Consider the following 21,063-nt stretch of genomic DNA (forward strand, 5'->3'; position numbering starts at 1 on the left):
ATCACTTCTCCCCAGAAAATGAAAATGACCCATTTAAAATATGCAAATGGTTTAATGTGGTGTCTCAGTTAAGACTTAAAAGGAGACTAAGAATGAAAATTTTGATAACACTTTCTACAAAAGTGCTTTATTTAAAAATACAATCTTTTAAAAAAAAGAGACTTTATATACAGTTCCTTAGTTTAGAAACAGTTAAAAACACAATAAAATAAACCCAGATTTCGAAATTATGATTTATAACATACACAATACTGGTGCTGAACAAGATAGTTCAAATGTATGATTAATTCTTTTTGTCCCATCATATTTCAGTAATTCACATTTGTTAAAACCAGTGGTTGGGACTAAAGAAAAGCTCCTGTCTGAATTTTTTCCTCTCCAGGAAATGGCAGCCACCCTTCCCAGCAGATAAAGAAATAGAAATGACAGCAGCTAGGCAGTGTATTCTTATTTCTTTGAGTGCCTGTGTGTCCAAAAATACATCTCTACCACTTTTATTCTCTTTTTCTATTTTCTTCTTTGAAATTTATTTATATGTGGCTGTAGCACCAGGTCATCTATACCAGGTCTTTTAAAACTTAATGTTTAAAAATGGAAGTTCTAAGGGTATGGAGCATGAACTGCTCTTGATGGCCCAGGACTCAGAGCTAACGATGTTCCTAGGATATCAACACTCAGCATGATTCTGGTCTCCAAGTCAGCACTCTGAGCAGCTATGAACCAATCTTTTACAGCATGGTATTGAAATATTTCATACTACATTCAAACATCTAACATAGATTTGTAAAAAAAGGAGAAATGGCTTGTCAAACTAAAGTGCTCTCGGTTACTATATTTAAAAGGCTATCTTGATGTCACAATCTGAAGTTGAAAAAATTTTTTTTTAACCAATCACAGTCCCTGCTTCTCAAACTGGGAAACCTAGCCATCTTCCTGGAGTGTCAATTTTACCCAAAGATTTGGAAAGAAGTTTAAAATTTTTCTAATCTTAAAAAGTTTTATTGAATATATTCAAAAGAAAAATCAGATTAATTTTATAGATAAAACATACACGTTCAAAGAAATTACAAGTTGACATTTTGAACTATGTCCTCACATCCAATCTCCTATGAGGAGTATTTCAGTAGTAACAACTGTGAAGAGGTGAGTGACCTAGGAGACCCTGATTTCTGAAAGTGTAGCCAGGTCCTTATTGGACAGTAAATACAAATACAGTTCAAAGTCTTGATTCATCCTCTTGAGTTCCATCTTCAAAAATAATGTAATTCTCTAATTATATACAATCCTGTCTATACTGATCAAGAAGAAAGTCAACAAAAGAACTCTGGACTGATTTTTATTTTACACTGTTTGTTTAAAAATTAGAGGAATGCTGCAGTCAGAGAAGATTGCTGGCTTACAACTAAACAGACACAACATATGTCATAAAAAATAGTGGAACTCCTGAATCCGAAAGATTAGAACTTGACCCACTGAAAATAATGGGAACAGTAATTGTGGGTGGTTTTATCCTTCTATCAGATTCACATTAAATTATACCATCCCTGTTCTTCCCTTTTTGTTGAAGAGGTAATCCACTAGGGATTCCTTCTTAGCTCTAAAGGGATCCTTTCAGTACGTCATGGGGGTAAACCCAAACTGCCTGCCAAAAATAACTACTTGTCAAATATAAAGTTAATGGTCATTCTCTGTATAAATAACATCTATAAAGAACAAAATGAAGTTGCCAATGAAATTATATGAGCCAAATTTACAAAGTTTTTTTCTTTTTAAACAATGGTTCAACTTCATAAGGCCATGTAAGAAAATCATAATCTGTAAATCAAGTTGTCATTCAACACATTTAATAATTAAATATAGTTAAATATGATATTGGATCAAAAATGATCCTAGATAGTATAAGGATTAATCCCATTAATCCCACAATTTAATGAGACCATCCCAACCACAAGTTATGACTTTAGATGTTTCATGAGGATGCCACACTGCACCTATACACACTTTATCATGAGCTTTGAATCTACTGTAGAGTTTTGTGGTCTTCCAGTCCCAGATGTTTAATTTTCCATTTCCATCTCCTGAAATCACATAGCTGTAATGAGAAGAAAAATAAATTCAAATTATTCAAACACCTTAAACTGGTAAAGTGGGTGAGGAACAGAGAAAGAATTTATCTTTTTCACCTTAACATAAAAAAATCACTGTGATTATATAATACTCAGAATAATAAGGTAGAGTATAAAGCAGTCTATAATTTAAACTTCTATCAAAAAACCTCCCCACTGAGTGACCAATCTAAGAGTGAAAAATTATTTTTAACTAGGAAGATTGGGAGAGCCAGGGGCCACAGTGAATGCGGTATCACAGTCACTCTCTAGACAGTCAGAAACAGTGTAAGGGAACCAATTTCATACAGAGCCAGCAAACACATGTAGACCCATTCAACTATAGTGGACTCTACCACCTGCATAATCATTTTTGGCTCCAAGAGCTTCTGAATATGTCCAAGATTCACTCAGAGGTAGGAGTCTAAATCCCAATTACCAGGCTGAACATACAAGTTTACAGGGATTTCTAAATTAGTGATACCCATATATTTTAGCTAACAATAGGGGAATGAATGCAGTTTCACTCTTAGGAAGGCTATAGGCTTCACAAATCTAGTGTGACCAGAAGATGGATTTGAGGTTTCAGCACAGAAAAGCTGTAGTGAAACTGTTAACTTCAACCCTACAATACAGGATTAATTCTTCTGGTGCTCATTCAATCACAGTAATATAGAGATTACAGTCCTCCCAGCCTTGCTTAGAAACGCAGAAAGAAAGGAAGACATAGCCTATAAAGACAGGGATTCATTATGTGGTAAAAGGGCACAGAACTAAACAATATAAAGAGACACACTGAAGAACTTAAAAGCCAAATGCAGCTGTCTTAATTTGTTCTTGCCTTTTATCTGGCATTTTGACAATCTGAACAGTTCTCATACAATTACATATATAAAAGTGATTTGTACAGTGTTATTTGTACAGCAGTAGTTTATATCATTATATATGAATATGGGAATACATGAGAAGGTTTAAACTTACCTCATGTCTGGTGAAAAGTCTACCTGACAAGCATAGCCTGCTACCATATGGCCCTTAAAAATTTTTTTCTTATTTAATCTAAATCTGTTCTGTGCTCCAAAAATTAAGATTTGGTTGTCCATTGATTGGCACGCTAGCCATTTCCCTGTAAATTCAATAAATGAGACATTTTAGAGGAAGACTGAAAATTTTAAAAACACTTTATTTAAGTCTGTTCGGTCATTAATATTACTTTGTTCCCAAATACTTCATAATAGTAGGAAAATTAATTTACCATACCACCTGTAAAGTGTTACAAATTTGTTGCTGGTGAGAGGTATTTATATATAAAGTAATGGATTTTGCTCATACAATCTTATATCATTTAGTACTTTTCCTATAAAAGCTTTTTTGTTTAAATTAGGATATACAAAAACTCTGAGTTTAGCGTTAATAAAACTAAATTTTATGAAATGAAATTAATTTGTAGTAAGTATAAACAATAGAACCATGGAGAGAAAGAGACTTATTTATGTTAATTATGGGAAGAGGAACGATAAACTCCAGGTGAGAAAACCTAGTATTATTAAATAAAACTGTACAAAAAAAGATATGACTAAAAAAATTCTAGTAACTGTTGTTGTGGGCCACACTACTTTTTAAAAAAATTTTTATTGAAGTATAGTTGATTTACAATGTTGTGTTTAATTTCCGTTGTACAGCAAAGTGAGTCAGTTACACAGATATATATTCTTTTTATATTCTTTTCTATTCTGGTTTATCACAGGATATTGAATATAGTTCCCAGTGCTATACAGTAGGACCTTGTTGTTTATCCATTTTGTATATAATAGTTTGCATCTGCTCACCCCAAACTCCCACCTCCCCTCCCCCTACCTCCCCTCCCCCAGCCACCACAAGTCTGTTCTCTATATGTGTGTCTGTTTCTGTTTCATAGATATGTTCATTTGTGTCGTATTTTAGATTCCACATATAAGTGATATCATATGGTATTTGTCTTTGTCCTTCTGACTTACTCCACTTAGTATGATAATCTCTAGGTCCATCCATTGTGCTGTAAATGGCATTATTTCATTCTTTTTTATGGCTGAGTAGTATTCCATTGTATATATGTACCACATCTTCTTTATCCATTCATCTGTCAGTGGACATTTAGGTTGTTTCCATGTCTTGGCTATTGTAAATAGTGCTGCTATGAACTAAGGGTGCATGTATCTTTTCGAATTATAGTTTTGTCTGGGTATATGCCCAGGAGTGGGATTGCTGAATCATATGGCAACTCTATTTTTAGTTTTTTGAGGGACCTCCGTACTGTTTTCCTTAGTGGCTGCACCAATTTACATTCCCACCAGCAGTGTAAGAGGGTTCCCTTTTCTCCACACCCTCTCTAGCATTTATTATTTGTAGACTTTTTAAAGACAGCCATTCTGACTGGTGTGAGGTGGTACCTCATTGTAATTTTGATTTGCATTTCTCTAATTAGCAATGATGAGCATCTTTTCATGTGCCTACTGGCCATCTGTATGTCTTCTTTGGATAAATGTCTATTTAGGTCTTCTGCCCATTTTTCAATTTGGGCCACCTTGCTTTTATCTACCCAGGATTCACCAAAGCCACTAGAGTCTTAACTGCAGTATCTTTACATCTTATATATTTGTAAACATGATTAACTAAGGGATGACCCTAACAATGCTCACAGTCTGACTGGGTAAATGGCCTTGTTCAAGATGGGCACCGTATTTGTAATGGATGGTTTAAAAATACACTATATGAAATTCAGGTGCACAGTGACAAATGTGACTGTATACAGTATAGTGATTATCAGAACAGCACCCAGTGAGGTTGCTCTTCTCATAAAAATCATAGGGCATTTGACAGATGATCATTGATTTGCCTGTGGCAGATGCCCCGACTAGAAGAGCAAACTCTTTCTTGTCCCCTCTTCCTTGCTCTATACTCACAGTAGCTATGTGAGTTCACAATGCTGCCCAAATATCGGATCCTCCACTTTAATATCCTCATGTAGAATTATATCAGTATATCTGTAGTACTTGTACTTAAAAGGCAATGAATTATTAAATAGAAAACGGTATTAGATTTATCTTTTAAATTTTTGCCTGAAAAAATCTTTTACAGTAAATTGCTACGGTGTTCTCTATGAGGAACCAGAACAAAATTTCCTATTCCCTGAAAGAAAAAGAGCTCACAGTAAATCACTAAGTGAGCTGTTGAACATGATTCTGTTGGAAGGAGAATTATACAAAAAAAAAAACCAAATCCTGATTCTCAGATGGAAATCTTTAGATGCTCGGGCAACGTTAGTTGCAAATCATCGTTTCTTTTATATTTACCTTTTTAAAAAAACAAGAGAATGGGTGAGGTGACTCACACATGAAAACCAGTGATTATTTCTAATACTGAAAAGATTTCCTTATATAAGTATGGCACCGTGACAGACTTCCCCTAGGAGGGAATGGCCAAGGCTCTTTTGAAAACAGAGCTCATTTAAAAACACTATCTACTAACTTACCATTTGGAGACAAAGTCACTGCAGGCATTGAGTGCATGCTGGGTTCTGCTATATACTTGAAATCCACAGGGATATCCCTAAAAATTAAAAATAGCATATCAGAATAGTAATTTTTAAAAGTACTTTTAGAAGAATAATCTCTGAAACAAAAGAGATGCTCTTGAAATTATATATTTAATGAACCCTTCATGAAACTTCCTGGAGGAAGGAAAACCACAAAATGACATTCTATTGATTATTATAAAGCTTTTACTTTACAAATGACTTTCCATGATAATTACAAGTGTCAGTGATTTTGTTTTCTATCTCTATTTGATTTAAACTTTGGCCTTCATGTTAAAAAAAAAATCTGTTACTGTAAGTTCTTTAATAATGAACTCATCTAAAAATGTACCATGGTAGGCAGATGCAAGATGTCTGAGGCAAGCCTACAGGGAAGTATTCTTATTTTACCTGCCAGTCAACCATAACTTGTTACTCTGCAAGCAGGTGAGAGTGCTAAAGAGCTTTCAGCAATGCAAGTAGATAGATGGTAGGCAAAGACGTACAGGGATCTGCAAGCAGGTCGAGCCCATCCAGATGGGTAAGGGATGGGTAAGGTAGATTAAGTGCTTGGTACCTGGACATCTTCTATTTTCAGCTTATTTGTAAAGTATTCCAAATGTGTACAGTGTAGGAGAAAAAGCATTAAAATTTTTTTCTTGTGAGTGATACAAAAGATAAAACAAAAACAACAAAAATCCAAAACTAGTCACCTAAATCTAGACCCATCCAAAATTCTTTTCATTTTTAATATTCTCCATGATAAAAAAATTCCTTACTAATTCTGAAGGATTTTGGTCCTTCAGAGACCATGAGACATCAGAATTGTTTTTTATAGAGTAATGTGTGGGAAATGTAATCTGATGAAAATACAGACTATAAAGCACCAATTTCAATTTCAAACCATGGTTCAAGTTCAAAGACTTTGATTAATTAGAACAACAATAACAATAATAATAATTTCCCTTTTAAGTAAGCATCTTCTCTAACCATCTATCAACCCAGAAGAAGAAGCAAATGATTGGAAAAAACTCTATCAGAGTCTTGGTTGGAGGAAAACGTTTTCAGGTATAACCTGAAGAACAGTATCATTTATCAAATCTCCAACCCTTTATACCTCTAAGGCACCAGTGAGAACTGACATTCAGAATGACCCAAATGTATTGAGAAGAGCCTCAATCTTAAAAAGGTTCAAATACTTTTCCCTTCTCATTATTAGTGGCTGATAATTTTATAACATGAATTTAAAAATAAGGGCATTTTCTAAATTAAGTTAACGATAGTTCAGGTTCATATCAATCAATGGTTTACTAAAATTTAAACAGATCCCTTACTTCAAGGACTCTTGGTACAATGAGCTCTGTAACATGAAAAGAATATGAACACCTGTGAACTTCATAATTGCTAGTAAAAATGGTAGGCATAGTTCTATTTAATAAACAATACTATATTCTAATTAGAAATTGTAAATCAGCATAATAAGCTAGTAACTTATGTTACAAATAATCTTCAGTCTGGAAATGAGATCATCAAAAAAAAAACAAAAAAAAAACCTAACAAAAATCTATGAAATTTTAAAGATAAAAGATAGACATTAGTGCCAACCACTGTAAAATTTTCTTTTAAAAACATTTTAAGAAAAATAAATGCCTTTGGGAGAAAACATGCCTATAATATCTCATGAATTTAGAATTTAGGCAATTAGGATACCACAGGATGCTCAATATCTAATTACAATCTCCTATTCTTCTTTAAAACTGTATAATAGTCTTAGTTTGTATAGTATTGTTTAAGAAAACCAAGGTTCCTTTGGGTGAACCTGGAGGGTGGGTGTTATGCTAAGTGAAATAAGTCAGACAAATACTGCATGGTATCACTTATTTGTGCAGTCTTTAAAAAAAAAAAAGTCAAACTCATAAAAATAGAGAGTGGAATGGTGGCTGCCAGGGGCTGGGTGGAGGGGTGGGCAGGGAATTAGGCAAAGCTAGTAAAAGGGTACAAACTTTTATCTGTAAGATTAATAAGGTCTGAGGTTCTAGTGTATACACCATGGTGGCTATAGTTGATAATACTGTATTGCATAACTGAAATTTGCTAGGAGAGTAGAACGTAAGTGTTCTCACCAAACAAAAAAGTAAATATGTGAGGTGATAGATATGTTAATTAAGGGTTAATGAATTATTTCACACTGTATATGTATATCAAATCATTGTGTTGTACACTTTAAATACATTACAATTTTATTTATACCTCAATAAAACTGGGGAGAAAAAAAGAAAAAGAAAAAAAAAAATCTTTGGAGTGGCTTCCCTGGTGGTGCAGTGGTTAAGAATCCACCTGCCAATGCAGGGGACACGGGTTCAAGCCCTGGTCTGGGAAGATCCCACCTGCTGCGGAGCAACTAAGCCCGTGTGCCACAACTACTGAGTCTGCGCTCTAGAGCCTGCGAGCCACAACTACTGAGCCTGCATGCCACAACTACTGAAGCCCGCATGCCTAGAGCCCATGCTCCATAACAAGAGAAGCCACCACAATGAGAAGCTGTGCACCACAACAAAGGGTAGCCCCCGCTCGTTGCAAGTAGAGAAAGCCTGCACACAGCAACGAAGACCCAACGCAGCCAAAAATAAATAAAATAAGTAAATTTATTAAAAAAAACAAAAAAATCTTTGGAATCAGTTGCATCTGAGTTTGAATTCTGGCTCTTTCGTTTCTTGTGGAACCTTGGGCAAATTACTTAATCTATCTCAGTTTCCTTATCTATAAAACAGGAATAGGAAATACACCTATCTCGTAAGATTACTTGCCCATTAAATGAAATAGTTCATGTAAAATACTTAGTGTGCCTGGGACATAGAAAGAGCTCAATAAATGTAACATCATTAATAATTATGACAATGATTTCCTTAGATATTCAGTGCATACCACATGCCAGGCACTGTGCTGGTGTTGAAGACAGATGGAGAGTTTGACTGACACAGTTCTTTCTCTCATGATTAAGAACTCATCAGGATGCAACAATATAGTTGATGCAAATCAACTATACTTCAAAAAAAAAAAAAAAAGAACTTGTCAGGGAAGAGAATATAAGCAAGAACTAAAAAGCTGTGAGAAGCAAAGGGTGTCTGTGGGATGATAGAGAAGATGCCTAATCTCATGTGAGGATTGGTTAGGAAGGCTCTAATAGCAAGTGAGAATTAAACTACAATCTACGGGATGTCATCATTTATAATGACACAGTATCATGAGTCTTAGGAGTATTTCTTAAGCTCTGAGAAGGAAAAAAAAGAAACATGATCATTTAATCAAAATATTTTACTGACCAATGCTCTAATTTAGAAAACATACACAAGTGTTCTAAAAGCCCTGTAATTGGTGCATCATTCAAACATTTACCAATTTCTTTTATACTACTTCACATTTTCAAATGGAGCTGAAAATATCTGATAGAAACACCTGAAAGTTTAAGTATAATCAAACTGTTAAAGTACATAAAACAAAACAGCTATATGTATGCTTAACTATCTAGCTTGTTGTGCAAATGGTCTAAGGTGGCTCATATAAAACGATATCCTTATCACGTCCTCTGCATGTGACATCATTTCTGAAGTAGGAGAGATCTTAGTTATAAGATAGTCTCAAACCATGGACATTAAGAATGACATTAAGACTGTGTATAAAGTACAGTCAACTCTCCATTAATTGGGGGTAATCTGGAGGGGTATACTGGTGATGGGAGAAACTGCAGTTAAATTACATTAAATCTTCAGTTACCCAAACTGTCCTGACAATGGTTAGGGACGTGCTCAGTTCCCCAAACAGACTCAGGAGGAAACTACTGCCTGTAGTTCAAGGCTTCTCACTTCCTACAGCTGAACAACTTCTGGGGGTAGGAAGATAGTTTCTCGTCCCCGCAAGGCTGTAACCACAGTTGAGTTGTGCCTTATAATTGACTATCAAAACAAGCTGGGTTCCAACCAAACATTAACTCTAACAAAAAGATTATTATGCATTGCTTTGAAAATCAACTATAAAACATGGTCTATGATAGATACTTAGTGAAATTAGCTTTAGTATTTCTTGACTTTAGAAAAGTGTTTTTTTCTCTAGGAAAGCAAAATTAAGCAATATATTCTGATTATACTCTACAAGTAAAACATTATGGGCTATGAACAGCAGGACACAAGGGTGATGACATGGGGCAATTTTCAGTACTGAATAATCAAAATGCAGACATTTACAAAATTCAGAGATTTAAAAAATATTTTCTTTGGGTTGGTTCTAATGCTAGGATGTTATGCTCAATCCCTAGCATAAGCAACACAGTCTATACGTGTGTGACCCCTACTTTTCGTCAGTCATTTTGCAAAGATGAATAAGATACCTAATAAAGAATGTAAGATGGCACTATATAAGCTTTTTTACTAGTGCAAGAAAAAGGACTCAAAATACATATTCTTTAGATAGATTATCTAAAGACTATGAAAAGTAGCATGTTTAAATTTTTATTTTCATATTCTGGATACCTAAATAGTTAAACCAGTTTGACTGACAGGCCAGAGATCACAGTTGTGAAAATATTCAGATTGTTGAATATTATCAGCCTTTATCTTTCACAACAAAATTTTAAATTGTTTGCTTTATATTAATTAGATTTTCTACTAATAAAAACTCACCATTCCCAAACTCTTAGGCTCTTATCATCAGATGTGCTCACAAATCTCCTATTCTCATCAACAAAAACAATGGTGTTGACAGCTCCCAAATGCCGATCATATTCCTGTACAATTTCTCCACTTCGAATGTCCCACTGTATATCAAATAAGAGAAATGGCAAAGAGCAGATTTATGAAAACAAAGATCATAACTGTGGAAAATGGAGAAGGAAAAAAGATCTCCAATATCGTGTTTTTATAGATTTACTGCTTCCAAGACTAGAGCATCAGCACTCCCTAGAAGCAGCAAACATTAAACAAGTTAATATTCCTTATTCTAGCCCCTCATACAGTGTAAAGCTCAGGAATCTTAATAAAAATATTGTGAGAAGACTTACTTGCACAATCTTTTTATCAGACATCCCAGCCACAAAGAGATTTTGCTTATCTTCATCAGGATTAAATTTGACACAATAGGGTACTTTTCGGTTTGTAAATCTTGATATACACTGTCCTAAAACCAAAGACCCAAATTAAAGTAGGTAAAATAAATTTGACCATTTAAAGATAACCCTGGGATTAAGATCTAGAGATCATTTGCTAATAAATTTTGAGGAATGGCAACCTGCTTGTTCTTTACTGTAAACTACATTGTTCCTTTTCATGGATTTTTAATGATTAAAAATAGTATATTCAAAAGTAAATCTGTATCATCAATTGCAGAGCAGATAAAGTTCTCCAGGTGATTACAATATGCAGCTAGAGTTGAGGACCACTGCCAAAGAGGTTAAGAGTATGGGCTTTGGCATTACAGAGACCTTGGTTTGAACCCAATTCGACCATTACTAGCTGTGTGACCCTAGAAAAGTTACCTCTTAAGCCTCAGTTTCCTCATCTATAACAATAACAGTATTTAATCTCATAGTGATATTTTAAGGATTGACCAAGATACTGCAATATAAGCGCTTAGTACAATGCCTGGTAAACAGTGTTCAATAACTATTACCTATTTTCTTTATCCTTAAAACTCAGTAGGATGAAAGACGGTTCTCTAATTATATAAAATTATACTAGCCACAATGTGCTGATGTAATCAATATGTCTGTGAATATATAAAACCAATCTGCCCATGGAAGTTTAGACCTACATTTTAACCAACTGGGGCAATTAAATTTAATTCTGCTCATCAGGTATTTATTGTGCTTCTATGATGTGCAATGCAGTGTGCTAGGTTATGTAGGGGAAAAAAAGATCAATTAAATAGTCTACGGAAATTTTTAAATTTCCTTGTCTATCAATATATTTGCTTTATAAATTGTAAATATTTGGTGGAAAAGAAATTTCATAGTAAAAGAGCTACTTATATAGCTGAGTTTCAACTCTACAAACATTTTGTGATATCAGCTGATAGTCAATGATATGAGAATCAGCAGTTAGGGAAGGTCCCATTTTACCACAGAAGACCACTCACATTGTTTCATTTAAAAACACTAATTTATAAGGTAAATAGGTGTTAGTATAAGTGAACTCTTACCTGTCTCAGTGTCCCAGAGCTTAAGATACCTGTCATAAGCTGCACTGAGGAACTGTGTTCCTGCAGTATTAAAGCAGATGTCCCTAACAGCTTTACTGTGACCTAAAGGCAGATACAATAGAAATGGAGGTGAGGTGAAGTATGTCCTTTTAAAATATAAGCACCATAAGAGAAAGAGCACTAAACAGTATTTTTCAAGCCACGCTGTGAGTCAAAATCACTGGAACCCCACATGCTGATTTACTGACTCAGAATATGTTATGTGTGGGCTTGGGAATGTAGGTGGTTTTTTTCCCCTTTGAAAAGCTCCTCAGGTGATTCTGATGCATCAAATTTAGGTAAGAACCAAGAGAAAAGATGTAACTTTGTTTTAAAAAGTCTCTCATGCACTCTCTTAATATGTAATACATACAGCTGATGACTAAACAGTCAAAAGAATTTAAGGAAACACAATAGTCCAATTATTGCCAATGAAAGAGAAATGGCTGGTAACGTTTTGAAGGTTCACTCTGAGATTACTTGCCAAGCTGGAAGTGAAAACAAAGTGACCTAAACCTAAAGTTCATGAAAAGTGTGGCCTTTGTTCAATAATTGTCTATTTCTGTGATCACATTCCCAAATATTGTAGAAATGGATTCAGAATCTCAGAGACTAAACCTTTTTGAAAACAAATATTAACTATTATTTAGTTTTAAAATGGCATTTGACAATAAATTAATGTTAAGGTGCTTTCCTTGGAAATCAGTCTTGCCTGACCAGTGAACTCTTCTGAAAGTTACAGGGGCAAATAAAATATGACTAAATGAAAGCAGAAACTTTCCTATTTTTTACCATCCCACCATGACAAAGACTGCCAAGTACAATTGTGCAAAATGTGCATGGCACAAATTGTCAGCCGTACCCAGGGGCCCTGAACCACTACCACCAATGACCTCCAGTCACGGCAATCAGGCATTCTTTTGTACAGCAGGAGTCCCAGTCAGAGCTGCTATCATCTTTCTAAGTAGGAAATTTTCAGTTTTCCACTGAAAAACTGCCAGTGCAGGGGAGACAGATGGGGACCAAATCCCCTATGTCGCAGGAGGCATTTTGTTCCCTGTACGCTGCTGAGAGCCTTGCCACAAGTCTTCTTCTGGGCTGCCCTGGCATCTCGGGCAGTATTTATTTGTGCAGTGAGGCCCTAAAATCGTAAGGAAGTACTGCCGAATGGACCCCCACTTAAATCTAAAAACAGAGCCAATATAATTCACACAAATACTGTTTCAATTTGGTACAGTTAAATTTCAAAACATAACTAGCCTTCACACAAAATCTGACAAAGACAATAAACTAGTATCTACCAACAAGGCTAGTCTACCACAAAGCTGTCCTCTTTTTGGCTTTCTTTCCTTCAAGGAATTCTCTCAACCTTATCTCTTTATCTGTTTTTGTTGCCAATTCCCAACCTCTCTGCAAAGCTCAACATCTGGCTATCTAATTGCTTACTGGACATTTTTATCTCAGTATCTCAAAGGCAGCTCAAATTCCATTAGTCTGAAATCTCATCATCTTCCTATGATGAGTAGCACCACCATTCTTCCAGCCACCTTGACAGTCACTCTAGATTCCTGCCTCACTCTTATCACTCACTTGCTAACTAAGTCCCATTGGTTTTAACTCTTGATTGTTTTTCCTCTCTCTCTGCTGCTTTAGTTCAGGCTCTCATTATCTCTAATCCAGACCAATGAAATAACCTTGTAAATCACTTTCTTGCCTCCAGGCCTGCCCCACCAAATCATCCTCCATACTGCCACTGTGATCTTTGTAAACTTCAAATCTGATCAAGGTTGCTTTCCTGCAAGAGCAGTTCAGTGGTTGGCTTCCCAAGGCCCCCAGGATAGTCTAAAGGTCTTCCATACTCTGCCCTCCTCTACTGCTTTTCTCCACTGTCATCTCTTACTATATCCCTCACGCTAACAATTCTGAAGTATAAGTGGTTCCCTCAAAGCAGTATGCTTTCTCATTCCACTCTTGCTTTAGCTTCTGCTGCTCTCTCTTCCTAGTTCTTTCTGTCTACATGGGGAGACATACCCCTCCTTCAAGACTCAGCTCAAGTCTATGAAGGCTTTCCTTCATATCAGTGTAGTAAAATTACTGTTAATGTTGTTATTGTAGTTTAAAAAGTCTTTCCAAACAGATTTATAGCCAGAGAGAAAAGAAGTATTACCAATAAATGTTCGCAGACAGCGCCTGTCTCCATAAACCTCCCATAGCTGGAGAAAAAACAACACACAGAAACATTAAATTTAATACAAGACTTTGATAAAATGACAACTATCAATCACTAACAATAGTCGTATGCCAGCTATGTATGTGCGTATCTGTGTGTGTACAGGTTATTTAACCAAAGGCATTACATATCATTAAACATATTGTTCGGTGCTGTTAGTGACTTGGACTATTTGGACTACACACATACGCATGTGCACACACATACACACACACTTTAAAACTAAACTCTGAAATCAAGAGAACTTAGATGGAGCTATACAGGTGGTTTTCATTTTCTTCTTGTTCTTTTCTGTATTTGATATATTTTCTATGATGAAAAGTTTCTACTTATGTAATACTATGAACTACTTTTAAAAGAATTATATGTTATTAAAATGTTATAACATTTTGGTACTGAAAGGTTTTTTTTTTTAACTTTTCTGAAGTATTAACTACTATAAAAGCTGTTATGAAAATGATAATCTAAACTAAAATATAACGTTCATAATTCTCATCACATCTAAAGTGAATTAATACAATAGCTTTGAAACTACCTTTATTCTTGCCTGCCTCAAATCCAATCCTTGACAGTGTTGCTAATGATCTAAAATAGAAAGCATTTCCTGGCCACCCAGTGCCTACAGGATAAAGTCTCCGTTCCCATAGCATACCAGGAAAGGACCCCAGGACCTGGTCCTTTGCCTTGATTGTAGTCATTCTATGCCTCTCAGATTTTAGACTCTAGCAGTCACACCACTTGCGGTTTTCAGCACATACCATGCTGATTCATTCTATTTACTCCTCTCAGACATACTCTACTCCCTGTGCCCCTCCCCTGCTTACTTAGTTACCTTCCTATTGAGGTATGCTTCCTCTCTGAAACCAAAATACCTTGCATCTGCCTCTACAATGGTCATTTACATCATAACAAAACGATCACCTTAAGAGCAGGGACAGTGCCTAAACAATTATTTTTTTAATTTTATTTATCTATTTATTTATTTATGACGGCGTTGGGTCTTTGTTGCTGCACGTGGGCTTTCTCTAGTTGCAGTGAGCAGGGCTACTCTTCGTTGCGGTGCGCAGGCTTCTCATTGTGGTGGCTTCTCTTGTTGCGGAGCACAAGCTCTAGGCGTGTGGGCTTCAGTAGTTGTGGCACGTGGGCTCAGCAGTTGTGGCTCACGGGCTTAGTTGCTCTGCGGCATGTGGGATCTTCCCGGACCAGGGCTCGAACCCATGTCCCCTGCATTGGCAGGAGGATTCTTAACCACTGCGCCACCAGGGAAGCCCCTAAACAATTTTTTATCCTCAGTCCTTTGCACATAATAGATACCTAATAAATGTTTACAGACGTGAACAAATTGAATTCTATGCTTTTCTAACTGGTCAAACAGGAGACCTTAATCTCAATTAACATAGTCTGTATAAACTGCAAGTTAAAGGAAATAAGGCTTTTTACTCCAAACTGTTGGCCTGTCATTTTAAGCCACTAAGTCGAGGCAAATGCCTAAATGGTTGCTCTCATCAAAAAAAGCTGCCTTTATATATTGTTACTACCCATGAATTATTTACAAAGAATAAAATTTTCATGAGTCAACTTTCCAAGACTCAAGAGTACTATAGGGTTGATATTTATTGACCAGTATAATGATCCAGACACAGAAGACATAAAAAAGATAAAAACCATGCTTCCAGATTTAAGTTTTTAAAAGGCTTTCCCATATTCAAATTGACATGTATTGGCAAGTGAGTGTTTCTACCACACACTCTACAGCTGAACATCAACTAAAGTTGGACCTTCCCAAGACTATAAAAAGTGTGAGAAGAGGCTGGGAGCAATTCTGCTACTAGCATTTAGAAGAAAAAGGGTGAATTACATTATCTGCTCTCTAAAAATGGGTTTTCTATCACATGTCCTCTCTACCTTTAAGGTACTAAGGTACAAATTAACTCAGTTACATATCTAAAACCTCTATAAAAATGCATTATTGGTGATTAAATATTTATGTGCCTAAAGCCAAAGTGATTGATTATGTCCTAATCAGCTATCTAAGCTTACAAAGAGCCTAGCCAAGGGCTTCCCTGGTGGCGCAGTGGTTAGGAATCCCCCTGCCAATGCAGGGGACACGCTTTCGCGCCCTGGTCCGGGAGGATCCCACATGCCGCGGAGCAACTAAGCCTGTGCACCACAACTGCTGAGCCTGTGCTCTAGAGCCCGTGAGCCACAACTACTGAGCCTGTGTGCCACAACTACTGAAGCCCGTGCACCTAGAGCCCGTGTTCCGCAACAAGAGAAGCCTCCGCAATGAGAAGCCCGCGCACCGCAACGAAGAGTAGCCCCCGCTCACTTCAACTTGAGAAGGCCTGCGCGTAGCAACAAAGACCTAACGTGGCCAAAAAATAAATAATAAATAAAATTTTTAAAAAATCTTAAAAAAAAAAAAGAGCCTAGCCAATTGGACCACAAAGCCGTATCTGAATCAGCGTGTCTGGAAGCAGTTCATAAACTGCTGCATTCACAGGGCTTAAGAGAAAATAATTAGCCTCTAATTGCCTAACAAACCCAGATTTATCTATAATTAACCGAATAGATTTAACCAAAGCACTAGCTTTGTAGCGCTCCTACTCTGTTACTGAAAACTCACCTTAATTTTACAGTCCATGGAACAAGACAGCAACAAATGGCCAGAGAGGGGAAACAATCTGACTGCACTGACGCCCTGTAAAAAGGAATTAAAATTATCAGTCAGAAGCATTTGAAATCTCAGCTAAAATTAAACAGAAGGGAAAGACAGTGTATTTTTAAGCCACCTAATTTACTATTTTTCTTCATTCTAAAAATCATACCCTAGAATAACCTTCGTTAGTATTCTAAGAGCAGCCCTTTGGACGCTAAGCTCTTCACAAGATTTTTTTTTAACCTTCATTACCGACTTCCTCACCCAAGGGAATTCTTAGTCAATCATGTTACTAATGCCCTCACTCCTCTTCCTTCTTTTACTCAGTACCTTTGCTCTTTGCTAAGAGCTGGAAATTATCAGTTGGAACAGTGCAGATGACAAAGAATATTAACATCAAAATTTTCAAGTGTCTTGTCTCTGCATTAGTTTAAGAATATCATAGTGTATAAACCAGGGAGCATCTAATCTTCTTTGAAGTGTGATAACTCTAATTGCTAAGGTAAAATTACTGAGGCTTTTGTGCTAGTACCAGCCCATTACTCACTGACTTGGTGCCCAAGAGGAAGAATATTATGGCAGGAACTTGGAGGCGAAGGCCTGGGCTACCATAAGGGGATAGGACACCGAATCATGAATGCTTATGTCACGGCCCAATCAGATGACCTTGAAGACTGAGTATTCACTTGTGACTCATATGTGTTGGTACCGCCAGAGTCTGACTCCGGTTTATCTTCAATTTGACCTCCCTGTTCTATCTTGACTTCTCTACATCTTTATTAGAAATATTGAATGTCCCACATCAATAGCTGAAAATTTATGTTGGTGTCACTGTTATACATTACAACAAACAAAAACAACCAATTTGCTTACCTTTGTGTGTCCGGACCACACATGAATTTGTTTTTTGGGAAGATAACACTTCTCAGGTGGCACAGGTGACCGCAGATTAACACCAACATCCTGAGGTATGTGAAGATAGGACCTGCCTTGATAGTCATACATTTCTTTAACTGAAACAAGAAGGCAAAAGAAAGCAGTGAACAAATAAAAGCCACAGTCATGAAATCTACATTCTTAAAATGATAACAAACATTTTATTCATAGGGGTATCATTGCGTATCAAGGTTTTGGTAATAATACTCTGATGATGTTAAGACCAAGAGTCAGCTAAAATTTAACTGCCTGAAATCATAGCTATTATTTACAATTAGTGGTAGTATTTTAGAATCCCTAAATATCGAGAGAATATCAGACCTTTAAATAAGCTCTGACTTCCTTAATCCAGTTACACATTTTAGCGGCATATACAAAGACTCCACTGCAGTACAATTACAGCGAGAGAAGGAAAGATAATACTTGGGCCTTGTGAGTCATTGGCAAAGAATCAGAAGCAAAACAGGATAAGAAGGAAGTTAAAACAAAACAAAAATATATCAACTACCCTTTTCCCTGCTTTCCTCCTTTATGTCCTTCCAGGTTCTTTTTCCAGTCTCTTTTCTACTTTCAACCCAGATTTTACAATAAAGTCACATGTGAGAATTAAATGACATAGTATATATAAAGCATTTAGTAGCATGCTGCACAGAGTAAGTACTCAATAAATATTGGCTGTTATTGTTATTATGGCTACAAGCACCACAGTACTAAATAGACTCCTTGGAGATAAAACTGGAGCTTGAGAAGCTAAACGTGACCTCGTGAAACCTATATATTTGATAAGTGATATAACATTAGAATAATCAATACTATCAGAACTGAATTCTTCTTTTAGTCTGGTAGTCACTACATAATTTCCCCAATATAACTAGTTACTAATGAACCAGGTAGAGTTTAGAATATAATTTATTTTGGTGAATATGCATTTCCTTCTACAAATCAAAGTAAGTATGAGAATCTTAATCTCCAATACACTTATATGAAAAACAAAGTTTATTCTTTTAAAGTGTAATTTAGTAACAGTTATGAACTGTGATCATACCTGGAGAATATTTGGCTTGGGTTAAAAACAAAAGGTTAAAATGACTGGGGGACTAGTTATACATCAAAAAGAGTCAACTTTATCTTAGGAAAGAACAGACTGTGAACCATAATCTCCTTTATCTACCTTTAAAAAAAAATTCATTAGCACTTCAAAAGAAATCATCTGTGGCTATCTCTTTAATTAGAATATAGAAGAGGTCTGCTATTTCTTTGGGATGCAAATTGTCCAATATAATTCTTAATAAAATGAATTCTAGCAGCTGATTAGTAAAGGCAATACATATATTATGTGAACAGAGAACAGAGTAAATATCTGAAAGTTTACCATAAAAATGAGGAGGCATAAAAAATATATTACCATGCAAGATTGTCTTTTCCTCTCCAGGTTTCTCTTCTTCCTGTTTGCCTTTTTTCTGCCTCTTTGCTGTAATTTCATCCAATTCTTTTTGTTCTTCCTAAGAAATTAAGGAGTGAACTTTTAAAATGGATGTTCTAGAACCCCATCCTGGCCAACACTGGTCATAAATTCTTTATAATGAGGCACACTTTTTTGGTGAGGCAATAGCCGCAAGTATGTTTCCCAGGGTAACAATCTCAACTCTTTGGCAGATTACAAAATGCATTAAACACACAGTGGGTACTAGTTAATACTTCTAAACTCATTGTATACAAAACCCATCCTTCTGGAACACCTAGAAAGTAATTTGATGTATTATGCTAATTATGTAAGTGAAAAGATGAGGCAATTAGAAAATCTAGTACCAGAAAAGACAGTGAATTTTAGTAGATGATGTTCTTCTTCAGTAAACAGCTTTTAATAGTCATAAGGATATAAGCAGTGACTACAGATTTGTGACACAACTTTTGTGGGAGAAGCAGTAAAAGGAAGGTGGGGTAGTAGTAAATCCTTATAATAACTGAGAAGTCAAAATAAATAAAGAGCAGCATATATGTATTACTGAGATAACTGGATGTGAGATACAGCTAGAATGTAAGCTTCATGAGGATGCGATTTTCTTAATCTTTTCCACTGCTATATCCCTAAGATCTAGAACAGTGACTGGCTCATAGAGACAGTAGGATTAGGAGGTGGAGAGGGGCAAGTAGGGTTTTATAGTTTTACTTTATAAACTTCATAATATTATGAAAAAAAATACACATACTATTTTGTTAAAATTTTTAAATAAATTAATAAATAAAACCCATCATGAATTCTAAAATCATAGAAAGGCTGATTCTGTAATTACTATCTGAATATCTGGTATCAGAAAATCAGCCATCGGGCTTCCCTGGTGGCGCAGTGGTTGAGAATCTGCCTGCCAATGCAGGGGACACGGGTTCGAGCCCTGGTCTGGGAAGATCCCACATGCCGCGGAACAGCTGGGCCCGTGAGCCACAATTACTGAGCCTGCGCGTCTGGAGCCTGTGCTCCGCGACAGGAGAGGCTGCGACAGTGAGAGGCCCGCGCACCGCGATGAAGAGTGGCCCCCGCTTGCCACAACTAGAGAAAGCCCTCGCACAGAAACGAAGACCCAACACAGCCATAAATAAAAAATAAATAAAAAAAAAAAAAAAAAAAAAAAAGCCTCCCACCTACTTTCAAAAAAAAAAAAAAAAGAAAATCAGCCACCATGGCACCTTAATAGTATTATCAAGGTGATTTTTATAAAAAATTGTTCAATATTGTATTTTAATTAAAAAGTATGGAAGATAATAAATCAGAAAAATATAAACAAAAATTATTCCGAAGAAAAACAAAGGAATTATTGTATTTTCTCAATCAACTAAGGCAGAGAAATTCTGAAGAGTCATTTAGTTCTCTAAAGAAACCTCAAGTTTATTAATATAGGTATCCTTCATAGAGACACAGCAGACACCTGAATTGGCAATGGAAAACATCACAGCTTACTTCTGAAGGTTTGGCTACATCTTTTTCATCCACATATTTTGCCCATGGTCCCAAGAAACCATCAATGTTAGATGCATCATTTTCTTTGAATTTTTTCCTCTTTTCTATTTTCTTCTGACCAGTTTCAAACACTGTTAAACCTATATTAAAAACAAAAAAGCAGAGATCATAAATATGGATATTTTCTAAAGAAACAGCAATATATATATTTATATAGATTTATAAACACAAAATATTTAAAACACAAAATGAAACCTACATGAATCCAGATACACCAACTCATGCTATATAAAAAGAGACTCAACCTTCTGGGCAAAGCAGCTTTCTACCACTGCAATATGTTGCAAATTCTAATATATGTGAAGGAAGAAAAGACCCAGCTATGTAATCCTGCAA

General features: G+C 35.9%; 2 protein-coding genes across 8 annotated transcripts in view; one reads left to right on the top strand and one right to left on the bottom strand.

Moving 5' to 3' along the window:
* Positions 1–21,063, top strand: part of METTL24 (methyltransferase like 24) — a 180,951-nt gene that overhangs the window by 126,476 nt on the left and 33,412 nt on the right. The window lies entirely within an intron of this gene.
* Positions 94–21,063, bottom strand: part of CDC40 (cell division cycle 40) — a 54,640-nt gene continuing 33,670 nt past the window's right edge. For 2 of the 3 annotated variants that reach the window (XM_082404769.1, XM_082404771.1), the window contains exons 5-15: positions 20,668–20,807; positions 19,117–19,213; positions 17,649–17,788; positions 16,743–16,817; positions 14,054–14,099; positions 11,848–11,949; positions 10,712–10,827; positions 10,335–10,468; positions 5,617–5,693; positions 3,087–3,231; positions 94–2,092 (exon numbers count right to left, since the gene is read on the bottom strand). In XM_082404769.1, coding sequence (XP_082260895.1) covers positions 1,915–2,092; positions 3,087–3,231; positions 5,617–5,693; positions 10,335–10,468; positions 10,712–10,827; positions 11,848–11,949; positions 14,054–14,099; positions 16,743–16,817; positions 17,649–17,788; positions 19,117–19,213; positions 20,668–20,807 — 1,250 coding nt within the window. In that variant the 3' untranslated portion in view covers positions 94–1,914. The remainder of the gene's footprint in view (positions 2,093–3,086; positions 3,232–5,616; positions 5,694–10,334; positions 10,469–10,711; positions 10,828–11,847; positions 11,950–14,053; positions 14,100–16,742; positions 16,818–17,648; positions 17,789–19,116; positions 19,214–20,667; positions 20,808–21,063) is intronic. The other variant, XM_082404770.1, reaches the window with a different exon arrangement.

Source organism: Balaenoptera borealis (genome assembly GCF_965194805.1).
Source record: "Balaenoptera borealis genome assembly, chromosome: 9".
Classification (NCBI taxonomy): domain Eukaryota; kingdom Metazoa; phylum Chordata; class Mammalia; order Artiodactyla; family Balaenopteridae; genus Balaenoptera; species Balaenoptera borealis.